Genomic DNA, 17,055 nt, shown 5'->3' with positions numbered 1-17,055 from the left:
GACACTTGGCTGAATGTAGCTAAAATGAAAACAGCGGTGAAGATTCAGTGGAAAAACCAGCACAGATAGGGACAACATCCTGTTCAGGGTACCCAATCTTTCTCAGCCGTAGATGGATTTCCTTATGCAAATATTTGTGGGGCTTTTTACTGAATGCATATCAATGCATCATATCAGAAACATACTACTAATAAATCCTGGTTGCATCCCAGCCCATTTGTGCCACTGTGGCAGCTCAAAGGGGCCTAAAAGCAGCCAGATCCGTCCAGCTAAAAATTCTCCTGGCATTTTGAAACTTTCAGCTGGTGTGCCCAGGTGCTATACCCTGCTCCCCAGTTGGCTGCAGCAGGAGGGGCATGGCGGGAGTTGCTGTGTTCAGACTATCCCATGCCGATGTGTGGTCCCTGGGTACTGTTGCCAGTTGGCCTGGGTTACAGCAGCCCCCGTGATTCCCTAACCTAAACAGGGCTGATATTGGCACAGACTGGCACTGAAGATCAGGGAGCCATAACAGGCTCCCTAAAGCTCCCCCCACCTTAGTTGTCCAACCAGAAGCTCTGTGCAGCACAGAATATAGGGGCAATTTGAGCATACAAAAGAATTACACCTTTCTCTACTAACACACAAAGACTCTACCACTGCTTGTTAAACTGAGGCCAGTTTCAGCTCAAATTGTCAGTTTTTCTCTAGCGCTCCTGCAAGCTCGAAGGCTACTGTGTAATTTTTCAAAGGTGACTACACAGCTTTCATATTTTTTTGTTTTGAAATAAACCTAGTTGTCCATTTCTATTGCATGTCATGCAACATTCTATTCATCACTATAGCAAGGCAGGCTCACTGGCCCAAATTCTGCACTGTGGATTCTTCTGCCACACTGCCAGTGCAAAGTGGCCCAAAGTCAGCATATCACCTACTGCAAGATCACCTAAACATAGGGGAGCCTCTGATGGTGTAGAGTCAACATAGTGGCTCCTACATCACTGTCTCCATGCTGCTCCATCGGAGGCCACAGATGGTGCATTGGGAGGCAACGGGGGTTCCCTTGAAGCCAGCAGATCCTGTTCCAACTAACACTTAAAGGGCTAGCATGTCACACAGCCAAGCTACAATCAGGAGAGTATAAAGGAGGGCTTTATGACCTATTTGCACCGCCTCCTGAGCTATCATAACCAGGGATCTGGCTCAGTGACTTCCATGTCTTCACTACAATAGGTTTCCCTGCCAGGAAAAGCATTTTAAAGTGCTTTCTTGATTGAGCATTTAGTATTTCTGTATTATCTATGCCCAATAATATTTCTAGGGGAAGAACTCAATATTTTTGTTTTCAACACCACTTTCACTATCAGTTACTGTTTTTGTCACTATGTCTCTATTTTGGTCTACAACCAAATAATGTGTTGTAAATTCCCTTCTGTATTGCAGTTTCTCCAGCATGTCTCATGAGTCTATAGAATCCTTCTACGAGTTAAGGCTGAGTTCTCATCAAATAACAGGATTCTAGAATATGATCTCATTACATTGTTCCTGTAGCTATCAAACTTTCATACTTTTTTCTACTTTCTAAATTCCTCCTGAAGTTTTTGTACGATGGGAAGAAAAGTCTTACAGAGCAAGTCTACTGAATCAATTACATGTACACTTAAAGATTTTAGTTTTGTAGATACTTAAAAAAGCCTGACATAAGGTTCTCTAGCTTCTTCTGCTCATCAATATAGTTTGTAATTCTGTCTTTTGAATATTCATTCTGTAGACAGGTATCTGGCTAAAACTAATTCCTGTAAAACTGCAGCTGTTGAAGATAAAGGATTGTGTAAACAATTAAAGAGAGCCTCTGAAAAAGGGATTGTTTTATGTTCTGTGGTCTAAATTATTGGCCAAGTAATACACCCATTAGCTCCAACTTTTTGTCAAGCACTTCTATTACTAGTGCAAACAGAAGTGGTCAGAAGTTGTACTTATCCTGTTCCCTCTTTCAGGAATATTTCTTTAGGAAGGGAGCAATTCAATAAAATAGCTCTTGAGGTTAAATATAAGGTATCTGTTTCCTAAATTTGGAACTAAATCTATTTTGCTCAAGACAGTCTATTGGGAAAGATCACTTGATTTAGTTAAATACTTTATCTAAATCATGAGGTAATAAGGCAGGTTCCTTTCTCTTTGACAGGGCTGAATAGACGTCACAAATTGTCTGAAGACTGCTTTCCATAAATAAAATCTGTTTGGACTTTATGTATCAATGACAATTTCAGTCTCTAATTTTGTTGCTAGTATTTTGGCATAAATGTCAATGTCTGTATTTAAAAGGGCAATTGATCAAAAGAGGGATTCATACCCAACTATGTGTTTCTCATATATGGGTAGTGGTAGCACGATGCATGAGGCCTGGGAAACTCCCCTTTCTCATGTAGTTTTCAATAGCTCTTACTCAATAAAGGGGCTTTCACAGCTGGAAAGTTTTTTAAAAAGTAGCAATATAGCCATCTGGTCCCCAAACTTTTTCTAGAGTTAGGCTGTTTACAACACTTTCAATCTCAGTTTTAGCTCAGGATATCCATTCCCTTTACCGAATTGTAACTTCTGATCAGTGATGAGCTGCCAAAATCTTAACAACCGGTTCCCTATAAAAAGTTCTGATTTATGGGATGTGCCCCAGTATGTATTTTTTGTACCAACAGGGTCACCATACGTCCGTATTTTCCCGGGAGGAATTTTTAAATTTAAAAAATTTTAAATTTAAATTTTAAAAATTCCTCCCGGACGGCGATTTAAGAACCAAAAAGCCTGACCTGTCCGGGAAAATACGGATGTATGTTAACCCTGCCTAAAGTTCTTTTTTAAAAAGATGGGCCTGAACTAGAAATGAGCTCTGTTTCACATGTGTGGGTCCCCGCTGCTCCCTGGGGGTGTACTAGGGTGACCAGATGTCCCAATTTTATAGGGACAGTCCCGATTTTGGGGTCTTTTTCTTATATAGGCTCCTATTACTCCCCACCCCCTGTCCTGATTTTTCACACTTGCTGTCTGGTCACCCTAGGGTGTGCACATGTGTGGGTCCCAGCTGCTCCCTGCCCCCCTCACTGAAGCAGGTGTGCAGGGTTACTGCCCTGGGAACAGCAGGGCACCAGTGGACATGGGGCCAGCTACAGACAGGGGCGTGGGGCAGGGCTAGCTGGAGGCAGGGGGTGCAGGGCTGGCTGCGGGCAGGGCAGGGGGTCCGGAGCTGGCTGGAGACAGGAGGGTGCGGGGTTGGCTGGAGGCAAGGGGGTGTGGGGCTGGCTGGAGCCAGGGCAGGGGCTGACTGGAGGTAGGGGCTGGCTGCGGGCAGGGGGTGCAGGGGTGGCTGGAGACGGGCTGGTGCGGGCAGGGGGTGCCGGAGGTGCAGCAGGGGCTGGCTGCAGGCAGGGCAGGGGGTGGCTGGAGACAGGGGCTGGCTGCAGGCAGAGGGTGCGGGGGTGGCTGGAGACAGGGGCTGGCTGCAGGCAGGGCAGGGGGTGGCTGGAGACGGGCTGGCTGCGGGCAGGGCAGGGGGTGCGGCAGGGGCTGGCTGTGGGCAGGGGTTGCGGGGATGGCTGGAGGCAGGGCAGGAGGTGGCTGGAGGCAGGGGTTGGCTGCAGGCAGGGCAGGGGGTGCTGGAGGCGGGGGTTGGCTGCAGGCAGGGGTGCAGGGGGTGGCTGGAGGCAGGGCGGGGGTGGCTGGAGGCGGGGGCTGGCTGCAGGCAGGGGGTGCAGGGGGGTGGCTGGAGGCAGGGCGGGGGGTGGCTGGAGGCGGGGGCTGGCTGCAGGCAAGGGGTGCGGGGGTGGCTGGAGGCAGGGCAGGGGGTGCGGGGGTGGCTGGAGATAGGGGCTGGCTGCAGACAGGGTGGTGGGTACTCACGGGGAGAGCAGCAGGATGCAGCCCAGGCCCAGCAGAGCAGCCGGGGACCCACCAGGCAGCAGCGGGAGCCCCAGGGCCAGGGGAGCAGCAGCAGCCCACATGGCTCCCGCAGTGCAGCGCCCCCGGCGGCCGGAGGAGGAATTTCATCACTTCCCGGCCGGAGCCCATCAAAGCCTCAGCGCCCCCTGCAGGGAAGCGGGTTAACAACCGGTTCTAAAACTGCTTCAAAATTTTACAACCGGTTTGTGCGAACTGGCGCGAACCGGCTCCAGCTCACCACTGCTTCTCATGACAAGAGAGGTAGTTTTGTTTTTTCTAAATAATGTTGTATCTGTTCTAAGATATTTACATATTGTGAGGTATGTAAATTAGCCTAGAAATCCTGAAAAGCTCATTTAATAATTCTTAGATTTTGCTTCATACCCTCTTTGGTTTTAATTTGACAAATATCTCTCTTATGAGCTCTCCTTTAAGCAGATAAGCCAAAATCTTGTCAGCTTTATTGCCCTTTTCAAATATAGCTCTTTTGAGTAGCTTTTATTTGCCACTCAGCTTTCAAACAGCAATGTACTGCGTTCTTCCCTTACATGTATTAGCATTCTATATTGCTTTTGTTTTTCTGCAATTCTGGCAATCCTCCAGTCTTTTAGTTTCCCTTTCAAGGGAGGCAATTCTTTCCAACAGTATTGCTTTTAAATTGCTCACCATGCCCAATAACTTATCTTGGAATTGATACAGTAGCATTACAAGTATATCCCATAAAGTTCAATTTTACATATTCCAGAATCTTTTTTTAAAATTTGCAGCTCAACCTTCGTTGTTCTGCACTAGGGTATCATTTAATCTCCAATATTTTCATTGTGTTTTTCCTTTATAGTTTGTACAGCTAACATGTCTAGAGTCATTATTCAAATTGTGATTCCTGAAAATATAACAAAATTGTTTTCCCAAATTAATGGTTTACTCAAGATGTGCTTGTGATGTAACACTTCTGCCAGGTGAAGTCGCCAGCAACAAGGGCCAGGTTGAATATCTAGGGGTTCTTCTTAACAATACAAGACAGAACTGGCTCAGGCCCTGTCATAAATATAAAGGGAAGGGTAAGCCCCTTTAAAATCCCTCCTGGCCAGAGGAAAAATCCTCTCACCTGTAAAGGGTTAAGAAGCTAAAGGTAACCTCGCTGGCACCTGACCAAAATGACCAATAAAGAGACAAGATACTTTCAAAAGCTGGGAGGAGGGAGAGAAACAAAGGGTCTGTGTCTGTCCGTATGCTGCTTTTGCCGGGGATAGAACAGGAATGGAGTCTTAGAACTTTAGTAAGTAATCTAGCTAGGTATGCATTAGATTATGATTTCTTTAAATGGCTGAGAAAAGAACTGTGCTGAATAGAATGACTATTCCTGTCTGTGTGTCTTTTTTGTAACTTAAGGTTTTGCCTAGAGGGATTCTCTATGTTTTGAATCTAATTACCCTGTAAGGTATCTACCATCCTGATTTTACAGAGGTGATTTCTTTACTTCTATTAAAAGTCTTCTTGTAAGAAAACTGAATGCTTTTTCATTGTTCTCAGATCCAAGGTTTTGGGTCTGTGGTCACCTATGCAAATTGGTGAGGATTTTTACCAAACCTTCCCCAGGAAGTGGGGTGCAAGGGTTGGGAGGATTTGGGGGGGAAAGACGTGTCCAAACTACGTTTCCCAGTAAACCCAGTTAGAGTTTGGTGGTGGCAGTGGAGATCCAGGGACAAAGGATAAAATTAATTTGTACCTTGGGGAAGTTTAACCTAAGCTGGTAAAAGTAAGCTTAGGAGGTTTTCATGCAGGTCCCCACATCTGTACCCTAGAGTTCAGAGTGGGGGAGGAACCTTGACAGGCCCCCATCCACTAATCTGGGAAAATGTAACATCACGCCGGGCACCTCTAAGAAGCAAGACTTCTATCTGACTTGGAACTTGTAGGGGTTCCACTGCCACTGGCTGCTCACAGAGTGGTATAAAGGTACCATCATCCCTCATAAAAATATGCCCATGCATTCTGCACTTGCTCAGGCATTCTCTGCCTGCCTGTAAAGTGGATTTAACTGAGCCCTCACCAAATGCCTCAGGTATCCCTTTTATTAGGAAGCAATGGCAGGCAGCATGTGGAAGCTGGTAGGCTCAGGAAGCCAGTCCCCACCATCCCCTGTCTCAGATGCAGAGTTGTTAAAGAAAATGTCAGGTTTCTCAGGGAGAGGAGACAGTGTTCCTACCTGATGGTGTGGGCTCTGTCTCAGGGTCCTAGACACCATCTGACCTTCCCCCTCTCAGCTATTTAAAGACAGAGCTGATTAGTCTCAATTGTCAGTAATCATTTTGTTCAGAGCTCATTCGAACAGAAATTACTGATAACCAGGTCGAGCTGCCGAGCGTTAGGCCTGCTGTGAGACAGTGTTGCAGTGAAAGAGGCTGCCCAGTCTGCACTAACAGTGATGTTCCCCACTACCCACTGAAATTACAGAGAACTGAAAACCACTGAGAGCTAGGTTAAGTGGTGGAACCTCAGAATGTGGCACTGTAGAGAGTGGCAGGTGGCAGCAGCAGCCAGCAGTGCCAGAGTGAACGGCGGTTGCAGGTGGCAGCAGCAGGCAGCAACGGCAGAGTGAATAATGGCAACTGTGCGTCAGTTGCAGAAACGTCAGCAGCAGCTCAGGCATGGGTCAATGCTTCCCCTTCCTCCAGGGGAAGGAAGTGAACCCACATGAATGCACCCCTGAACGCTGGGTCTTTGCCGACCCAAGACAGCCAACAGTGAGTGGGGTGCAGTGGAGGGAGAAGGGAGCATTGTGCTAAAGGGACATTTATTTGTTTGGACTTTCACACCAAAAGGTGGGAAACTGAGGCAAAGGACACTGCTGAACGCATTGTGGGGTAGGGTTGGCTGATAATCATGTTTTCAAATATGGTCGTAGTGTTTTCCCAAACTAATGCTGGGTTCCCTTTCCCATTTAATAAAAGTTCTCGTTTGTTATACACTGACTCAGTGCTTGCAAGTGGGGAAATCTTGCCACCTAGAGGTACTCAAGGGTGGTAGTAAATTTTTCCAGATTAATGGATGGGGGGCTAGGGCCAGTTCTGTTCTGTAGCATTAAGAGGAACCCCTAGATATTGAACCCTGCTCATGTTGCTGCTGACTTCACCTGGCAGAAGGGTTACATACATAGCCTATAAAAGCACATATACGGGGTCAGGGGAGGTATTGTTATAGAGGTTCTATAGTGGCTTTAAACCAGCCAGGGATTTCCTTGACACCAGAAGATTCCCCAGGGAACTGGAACTGCTGGATTTCTGGTTGCTTTGAGTTGCTGGAACACCATGAAGCGGCATGAACAGGGCCGAGGATTTGACCCAATATCTATTCTGTAATATGCATGTTCTATGTTACATACATTCAATATAAAGTGTAGTCCTTTCTCCAGATAGTAATTCTTCCCATATATTGGCTCATTGCATTTCAGACATTGTTTGGGGATATTGATTAGCAAGTTTTCCCTCTTTCCTCAAATGGTATGGTTTGTCAAACTTTCTGTCTAGAGTCTTGCACCCAGTTGAAATTCCCAGTCACAAATAAGAAATCCAGCAGTTCCAGTTCACTGGGGAATCTTCTGGTGTCAAGGAAATCCCTGGCTGGTATAAAGCCACTATAGAACCTCTACAACCTCCCCTGACCCCGTATATATGCTTTTATGGGCTATGTATGTAACCCTTCCCAGTAACGTGTGGCGCTAGAGCTAAAAGCATACTATGAATACATGGGGGTTCTTTTACTCCTCTAGGGTAACAGAAATTTACAAAGGTATTTTCTAGCCCATTTGTAAAATAGAAAGTTTTTCTAATTAAGAGTGACCCCTCTTTGTTTTTCCTTTTACAGGTGCTGAAAATACCTCTTTAGTTCAACCTTTTCTTCATTTTCTTGATCCATTTCATGCAAGATCATCTTCTTGTGCACTTATGACATCATGATGTCATTTTCTAAAATGCTTATGCACCTTCTCTTTCTTAATTAGGATATTAAAACCATTAACATTCCAGGGAATTATCTGATAAATCCTATGGGTCTGCATTATTTAAAAGTATAAACAGTGATCCATTCTAACACTCAAGTTTAATTTATACTTTTTACTACTGAATGGCTGGCCAAGTAACCAGAAACAGTGCCTTTATCTAAACAAATGTTTGTATTTGGACAAAAAGAAAGAGAAAAGGAAGTATGTTTTCATGAAGCATGTTTAAAACTAATAAAAATACAAATTAAAACACTCCAAACACATACTTAAACAAGAAAACTTTTTTTTTTGGTAGCCTGTCAATTAGCTGGTGCCATCCACTCAGAAATATTCCAATAATAAGCTGCGACGGACCTCAAATATTCCTCCCAATATCAACATTTTAGTTAGTGAGCCAGTGTAAGCTGTTAACTTCCAGATCCTGCAAATACTTAAGCACTTAACTTTACACACGAGTGGTTCCATGACTTCAGTAGGACTACTCATGTATGTAAAGTTAAGCATGAGCATAAGTATTAACAGAACTGGGGCCTGAGTTTGTAGCCATATCCTTACATTTTTTAAAATCACAATTATTAACTAGAAATGCATTCTCTTACAACAGTCTTTCTAAAACATTGATATATTTTCTTTGTAAACTATCTTTAATTTGATCTAAAATGTTAAAAAGATGAGCAATCTTTTCAAATTCAACTCTGCTCCTCTCTGCTAGGCTCAATACATGGTGGTCTGCTGCCCTCACAAGTGAATTATGGAGATCCACATTGATTGCCAGAAGATACAGGTAAGCTATAAATTGTTTGGGGGTACAGAAAAATTTAACTTGATTTCCATAAATAATTCTGAGGCTTGCCAGATACCATAGAGCAGTGGTTCCCAAACTTGTTCCGCCGCTTGTGCAGGGAAAGCCCCTGGTGGGCCGGGCCGGTTTGTTTACCTGCCGCGTCCACAGGTTCGGCCGATCGCGGCTCCCAGTGGCCGCGGTTCGCTGCTCCAGGCCAATGGGAGCTGCTGAAAGCGGTGCGGGCCGAGGGACATACTGGCCGCCGCTTCAAACAGCTCCCATTGGCCTGGAGCAGCGAACAGTGGCCAGTGGGAGCCGCGATCGGCCGAACCTGCGGACACGGCAGGTAAACAAACCGGCCCGGCCCGCCAGGGGCTTTCCCTGCACAAGCGGTGGAACAAGTTTGGGAACCACTGCCATAGAGTGAAGCACAATCTTTTGTCCTAGTCATTTTACTGGAATAAATTGCATCTTTCTTCTGAGTGCATGTCTATTCTAAGAATTAGTCACTTTTCCTACCACTGGTCCAGCACCAGTGCAGTTCCAGGAAAAGATGAACAGTAAGGTTAGACAACACAATGTTATAAACATACACACCTGTTTGCACTACAGCTTCCACTATTCTAGACATCAGATACGAATGTTATTTTTACCTTAAGAGGTACAAAGTACTCTTCGCTGGTAAATGTTGAATGTTAAAAATTTTATTAGCACTGCTTTTGGAATGGTTGGTAAAGTGCTACACCATGGATTATAATACAAATACAGACCCAGTATCCTCCTATTGCAAAAATTTCCTTAAGGAAGCTATTTATAGATAACAGCATATCTCCTCCTTCTCCTCTAGGAAGACATACCAATCTCAGCCATTCTTCTTGTTCTGTATTCAAAATTTTCCTGGATCTTTATAAATCCTGTTTGATTTTTCCAGTTTTAAGAACAAGGTGTCACTACCCTATCCTCAATGCTCTCCATCCAGAGTTCTATCACAGAAAGTCTTTCTTGGAAGTTCTTTATACCAGACTTAATATTGTCAGTTGTCTCATACACAAAAGTCGTCTGCACTGAAAGCTAGTATCTCTTTGCCTTTCCCATTGAATGCTCTGCATTGCAACTTTCAGGCTTCTTAAATTGGCCTCATTACTCTTTGCCTGGGAGCTGAGCAGGTTACCACTGTGCAGCCTGGCAAGTCTTAGTTGAAATCAGTGGCCCTGAGTCTGTTTTCTGGTGTGGCCTCTCAAACAGCTAATCAAAAATCAGAATTTCCATTTAGCAGGAAATTTCAAAGAAGTCTTTGTTCTGATTTGGAATAAATTTTTTCCTGCAGACAGAAAATATCAACAATTTATCATTTACGAAAAATCAAACTATATCAGTTCAATTTCCTTTCTTTATGAAATGCAGCAGCTGGCTGCTCTGATTCCTGAAGACTCACGGGGGGCAGCCCAGGTGGTCCATGGGAATTATTGGAATCCCCTGGGCCCAAGCAGGGAACCCAGAAGTTCTGAGAGCCCTTGCCTGAGCTGGGGTTCCCAGGGCTTCCAATTGCCAGCTCTGGTGGCGAGTGCATGGAGGGGCTGCTCCTGAGCCATGGATCCTGGAAACCCTTGAGTCCCCAGCAGGCCACCAAGTGAGCTGGCAGGAAACAAGGCAGGTTTGTCACAATCCTGCCTCTGTTTTGGCAAAGGTTTGTTGAAAACAAAACATTTCCACAAAACATTTCAGGTTAGACAAATCGGGGGTGGGGGAAATAAATAAAGTCAGAAAATTCCTGACCAGCTTTACCTTTTACATCACACCTGTGGCATAAAGGGACACAATCAACCCCTGTCAAATCCACCTGTGTTAGGAGGGATGCTCCAGCCAGCAAAAGAGTTCTGCAACAAGCACACAAATTTGATAAAGGAAGATATGCAGCTACAGCTTACACACTGAGTATACTCCAGTCATCCCATTGTATAAACAAAAAGAAAAGGAGTACTTGTGGCACCTTAGAGACTAACCAATTTATTTGAGCATAAGCTTTCGTGAGCTACCGCTCTGAAACCTGTCATTGTATAAACATAAATCCATGTTCCATTCAGGTACAATTACATAACACCCTAATTGCTAACAAATAGTAAAAGTATTATTTTTATAAGACAAGTACACAGGTTAAGTGTCACTATTTATGATAAGTCAATCAGCAAAGTCTTGCACAGGATAGTAAAATGGATGGAAGGGAAAAGTTAGTGAAACTGCCCAGAGTATACATCCACAAGATAGCTTACCACAAAAGATCAAGTCATCTTTCTCAAAGCTTACCACAGAATTGATAACCACTTACCACTTACAGTTCATGCTATGATCAGTCAAAGATCAAACCTAAACAACAGTGCAATTTGTAACAGCAAGCTCATAGAACAAGAGTTTAAAACTGGTTTCATGTTCATAAGAAATGTAAAGCTTTGCAGTCTGAGATTTCACTGAGTCGTCTCCCTGACTCTTTTCCAGCTTCTTACCTCCAATTGATAAATAATGAAGGATAGAGACTTATTTAAACAATACTGATGGACCTCTGCTTTTATCGTATCAGAAGAAATGAAGGTACCAACCCATATTCATTTATAAAATCAGAGTAAAAATGCAGGCAGAGTTGTTCCCCTGTTTCATATTATGGGTGCTACATGTTTTATACTAGTCAGGTATGCCTCCTCTGAGCCACATGAGAGACACTGTACATTACCTAATACACTTTCACAAATCTATTGGAATTGGGAGTATAAGGGTTTAGTCAATTTTCAGCTCCTCCTGTTCTTTAAAAAGATTTCCTGACCTGTGCTAAAGTCATTACACCAAATGAAACCTCTAAAAGTATTCGCTCAGTCCAAAGCTCTATGTATTGGACAAGTATGGAATTATACAATAATAACCTGTACAGAGTACACACAAATGTCAAGTTTCACCTAGTTTAGAGTCAAAATCACACAGACTCATCAAATTGTGCATAGTTTCTACTCAAAACCATAAACCCTTCCCTTTCCCAAGGATTCTTATCCCACAAATAACTCCAAAATACCATCTTACTTTTCTATCTTTGGGGAGCAATGGCTTGTGGCCCTCTCTGCTCCCTTCAGCAGCAACCTAGCCCACTCCCCTATGCTTGGGAGTGTGACTGTGGCCAGAAAAGTAACTCTCTCTACACACAATCAAAGATTTTTAAGAGACTCGGCTGCCTGTCCACACTGTCATTCAGCAGCACTGGGATCCAAAAGACTCCATTGGGTCTTGCTATAACGACTGCTTATCTTGCATGGCCTGAAATACCTTAAACGACAATATTCCAGAGCCTGTTGCAGGATCGAGGAAGGCTATGGTAAACTAGACAGGGAAAGGGTGCTCTAAACTGGGCTAAGTTTGATAACATTCAATGCACTTGTCAGGTTCTGTTCGAAAAGGTTCTAACAAGGTTTCTACTTTTTTACATGCTTCTATGTTTCAATATGTTACCTTCTGCACAGAATGAATACAGGTTACAGAAATTAACTGACAAACTAAAATCTATTACTTAGAACCTTTTTCGGAGTAACTGCCGTGTTAGTCTGTATTCGCAAAAAGAAAAGGAGTACTTGTGGCACCTTAGAGACTAACCAATTTATTTGAGCATAAGCTTTCGTGAGCTACAGCTCACTTCATTGGATGCATACTGTGGAAAGCACAGAAGATCTTTTTATACACACAAACCATGAAAAAATGGGTGTTTACCACTACAAAAGGTTTTCTCTCCCCCCCCACCCCACTCTCCTGCTGGTAATAGCTTATCTAAAGTGATCACTCTCCTCACAATGTGTATGATAATCAAGGTGGGCCATCTCCAGCACAAATCCAGGGTTTAACAAGAACGTCTGGGGGAGAGGGGGGGGTAGGAAAAAACAAGGGGAAATAGGTTACCTTGCATAATGACTTAGCCACTCCCAGTCTCTATTCAAGCCTAAGTTAATTGTATCCAATTTGCAAATGAATTCCAATTCAACAGTCTCTCGCTGGAGTCTGGTTTTGAAGTTTTTTGGTTGTAATATCGCAACTTTCATGTCTGTAATCGCGTGACCAGAGAGATTGAAGTGTTCTCCGACTGGTTTATGAATGTTATAATTCTTGACATCTGATTTGTGTCCATTTATTCTTTTACGTAGAGACTGTCCAGTCTGACCAATGTACATGGCAGAGGGGCATTGCTGGCACATGATGGCATATATCACATTGGTGGATGTGCAGGTGAACGAGCCTCTGATAGCGTGGCTGATGTTATTAGGCCCTGTGATGGTGTCCCCTGAATAGATATGTGGACACAGCTGGCAACGGGCTTTGTTGCGAGGATAGGTTCCTGGGTTAGTGGTTCTGTTGTGTGGTATGTGGTTGCTGGTGAGTATTTGCTTCAGGTTATGGGGCTGTCTGTAGGCAAGGACTGGCCTGTCTCCCAAGATTTGTGAGAGAGTTGGGTCATCCTTCAGGATAGGTTGTAGATCCTTAATAATGCGTTGGAGGCGTTTTAGTTGGGGGCTGAAGGTGACGGCTAGTGGCGTTCTGTTATTTTCTTTGTTAGGCCTGTCCTGTAGTAGGTGACTTCTGGGAACTCTTCTGGCTCTATCAATCCGTTTCTTCACTTCCGCAGGTGGGTATTGTAGTTGTAAGAATGCTTGATAGAGATCTTGTAGGTGTTTGTCTCTGTCTGAGGGGTTGGAGCAAATGCAGTTGTATCGCAGAGCTTGGCTGTAGACAATGGATCGTGTGGTGTGGTCAGAGTGAAAGCTGGAGGCATGTAGGTAGGAATAGCGGTCAGTAGGTTTCCGGTATAGGGTGGTGTTTATGTGACCATTGTTTATTAGCACTGTAGTGTCCAGGAAGTGGATCTCTTGTGTGGACTGGACCAGGCTGAGGTTGATGGTGGGATGGAAATTGTTGAAATCATGGTGGAATTCCTCAAGTGCTTCTTTTCCATGGGTCCAGATGATGAAGATGTCATCAATATAGCGCGAGTAGGGGCGTTAGGGGACGAGAGCTGAGGAAGCATTGTTCTAAGTCAGCCATAAAAATGTTGAGAGAAAACCTTTTGTAGTGGTAAACACCCATTTTTTCATGGTTTGTGTGTATAAAAAGATCTTCTGTACTTTCCACAGTATGCATCCGATGAAGTGAGCTGTAACTCACGAAAGCTTATGCTCAAATAAATTGGTTAGTCTCTAAGGTGCCACAAGTACTCTTTTCTATTTAGAACCTCTGTTTTGCTATTTATCTACATTTACTCCCATTAAATAGTCATAAATGCATGTGTTTTTTAACAGTCTACTTCCTCTATATTGCAAATAATATTCACAGCGATATTTTTAGAACTAGGAGAATAAAATTAAGACAACCCAGTACACAAAAACAAATTAACCACATGGTTCAGTGGACACTGAGGCAGGAAAAGCAATCATAAAACAAAGTACAATAGTTTAATGCGTCTGTTTAATGCATCTTAAATAAAACCCTACCCTAGGTCTCCGGAATCTATACAGATAACCAGATATTTTTAAAAAGTATGTTCTAAGTCAGGGGTCGGCAACCTATGGCACGTGTGCCAAACACGGCACGCGAGCCAATTTTTAATGGCACGCTGCTGTCTGCTGGACCTGGGCAGACAGCAGTGTGCCACTAAAAATCCTGCCCGGCCCACTCTTTTCCACCTCCCACCCACCACTCTCTCCTTACAGGGCAGGCAAGTTTAATATAAGAAAAGGTAAGACCGTTCAGCTTGTTTTAACTTGTGGCTGATGTCCAGTGCAGATAAAAGACAAAACAGCCAGATCTCAGAGGTAAATGAGCCCTGAAATTTCACTGGTGGACCTTGTACCTATAGGATTCATAGATTCCAAGGCTGGAAGGGAGAACTGTGATCATTTAATCCAGGGGTCGGCAACCTATTGCACGCATGCCAAACATGGCACGCAAGCCAATTTTTAATGGCACGCTGCTGTCTGCCAGACCCAGGCAGACAGCAGCGTGCCACTAAAAATCCTGCCCGGCCCGGCCCGCTCTTTTCCACTCCCGGCCCACTTCTCTCTCTTTGCAAGGCAGGCAAGCTTCCCCCTCCCCCCGCCTCTTCCCCCAGAGTGCTGGGTTCCTGCCCCTCCTTCTCTCCCTCCCTGGGGCCGATCAGCTGATGGCTCTTGCTACAGAGAGGGAGAGGTAAAAGCTGGGGAGAGGTAAAATCGGAGCCACAGCGCGCTCTCTGCTCCGGGGACCTTGGGGAAGGGGGTGAAATCAGGGCATATCCCCTCAGGCCCCCTGCCGTGAGCCGCTCAGGGCAGGGGGCTGGGGGCACCCCCACGACCCCAGCCCACACCCCCAGCCCTGACCCCTGCACCCCCCCCACACACACCCCAGCCCTTGGCCCTGACCCCTGCACCCCCCCAACCCGAGCCCTGACTCCTGCACCCTCCTCACACACCTGCAGCCCCCTGCTCTGACTCCTGCACCCCACACACATCCCCAGCCCCCCCACACCCCATGCCCTGACTCTTGCACCCCCCACATCCCCACTCCCACCCTGAGCACCAAACGGGAGCTCCTGCACACACACCCCATATTCCCACCTGCACTCCTCGCACCAAATGGGAGCTGCCCAGGTAAGCGCTCCACTCCCAAATCTCCTGCCCCAACCCTGAGCCCCCTCTCTCATTCTAGCTCCTGGCCAGACCCTGCACCCCAACCCCCAGCCTGCTCCTTCACCCCCAGCCCTGTACTCAGCGCACTCCCACCCTCATCTCAGTGCAGAGAGAGGAAGAGAATGGCTAGAACCAGGGAGAAGTTAGGTACCTACTCTATGTGGACAGGGCCGGGAATTCAGACCGGCAGCGGGCTGAGTGAGGCCGGCAACCGGGACCCTGGCTGGCAGGAGCCGGCGGACGGAACCCCAGACCGGCAGCGGGCTGAGCCGCTCAGCCCACTGCCGGTCTGCGGTTCTGGCTGCCTGCCTGCCCCTTGCCAGCTGGGGTCCCGGCCGCAGGGCCCGCTGCCAGCCTATGTGAATTGAACCCCAGGCCGGCAACGGGCTGAGCAGGCTGGTGGCGTAAGATCAGCATTTTAATTTAATTTTAAATGAAGCTTCTTAAACATTTTGAAAACCTTGTTTACATACGACAATAGTTTAGTCATATAATGTATAGACTTATAGAGAGAGGCCTTCTAAAAAACGTTTCAATGTATTATTGGCACGCGAAACCTTAAATTAAAGTGAATAAATGAAGACTCAGCCCACCACTTCTAAAAGGTTGCCGACCCCTGCTCTAAGTTCATAGCAGTATACTGCATGTCAAATCTGTAGTGGCACAGTCAGTTATAGATTAATAGGTATGCAGATTTGAAAAGACAAAACAAACTAATGTGCTGCAGCAGAAGGTATATTTTTCTAATTCTCCTACCTGCATTTCTATGTCATCCTTGGGTCTGCAAGAGTTAAGCAGAAGTCAAAAAAGGCAGACACAAGGCTTAGTGTCAATAGGATCGCAGATGTTAATCAATCTCTCAGGCTTAAGCAGTTTTTCCAAAGCTATGCTTGTTCGCTATAACCTCCAGGTTTGTATTTCAAAGGTCATGTCATAGTCAAATGATCTTTTCCTTAATCACAGACTCTCGGCTGTGACAGGGAGGAGTCATTTCTGTGCTATTGTTAAAGTTTTACAAATACACCACCACATTGTATAGATTAGCTTTTCTTAAGGTGGACTGATTTCTGGGCATCCATTTCACTTGATTACTTTGTTTATATCCCTGGTTAACTACAGCTAAGTCAAATGTAGCCAATAAACTTAACTGGAATGAAATATTTGAGGTTTTTTAAACTCATTTTTTAAAATACAGATATAGAGTGGATTTTTTTCTTTTAAAAATCAACTGTACTTGGCGTTCTGGGAGCATATCCAATGATCTTTTGTTTTGCTGCTGAAGTATGTGCATTCTGGGATTTTTCTCACTGCATATTGTGGGATGCCTAGCGGAAGGCAGGTGGAAGCCAGTGGAATTCTGGGACTTGGGATCAAATTCCAAAACTCCTATGATTCCACTCTTTCTGTCCCATGATTCCTCTCTTTCAGGGCAGGCTAGCGTCATTTGCAAATTGCTGTCAGCCAGCTGTACCCAATAATTACTCCTTGGGAAATTCTGCGCCACTGCGCATGTGCATAATTCATGAGCCGTGCATATTTTTTAATTTTTTCACAGAAAAAAACTTCTGCTGAAAAGTTGCTGCAGAACCTGAGGGCACTGTAGTGATAGAACACAGCAGCTGCCCTCAGGCAGCTAGGGAAGAGAAAAGAGCCAAAGAGCATTCTTTGCA

At 45.1% G+C, this 17,055-nt stretch overlaps 1 protein-coding gene across 3 annotated transcripts in view; it reads right to left on the bottom strand.

Annotated features, from left to right (window-relative positions):
• The window catches only part of IL15 (interleukin 15), a 97,460-nt gene that overhangs the window by 33,900 nt on the left and 46,505 nt on the right, over positions 1-17,055 (bottom strand). Inside the window, exon 1 of one of the 3 annotated variants that reach the window (XM_074950918.1) lies at positions 16,142-16,294. The exons of the other annotated variants lie outside the window; for them this stretch is intronic. Within the exon in view, the coding sequence (XP_074807019.1) occupies positions 16,142-16,147 (6 nt within the window). The 5' untranslated portion in view covers positions 16,148-16,294. Of the gene's footprint in view, positions 1-16,141; positions 16,295-17,055 lie in introns of those variants that run through there. 3 annotated transcript variants of the gene reach the window in all.

This window comes from Natator depressus, chromosome 4, assembly GCF_965152275.1.
Source record: "Natator depressus isolate rNatDep1 chromosome 4, rNatDep2.hap1, whole genome shotgun sequence".
Classification (NCBI taxonomy): domain Eukaryota; kingdom Metazoa; phylum Chordata; order Testudines; family Cheloniidae; genus Natator; species Natator depressus.
This window is presented reverse-complemented; position numbering and strand designations above follow the sequence as displayed.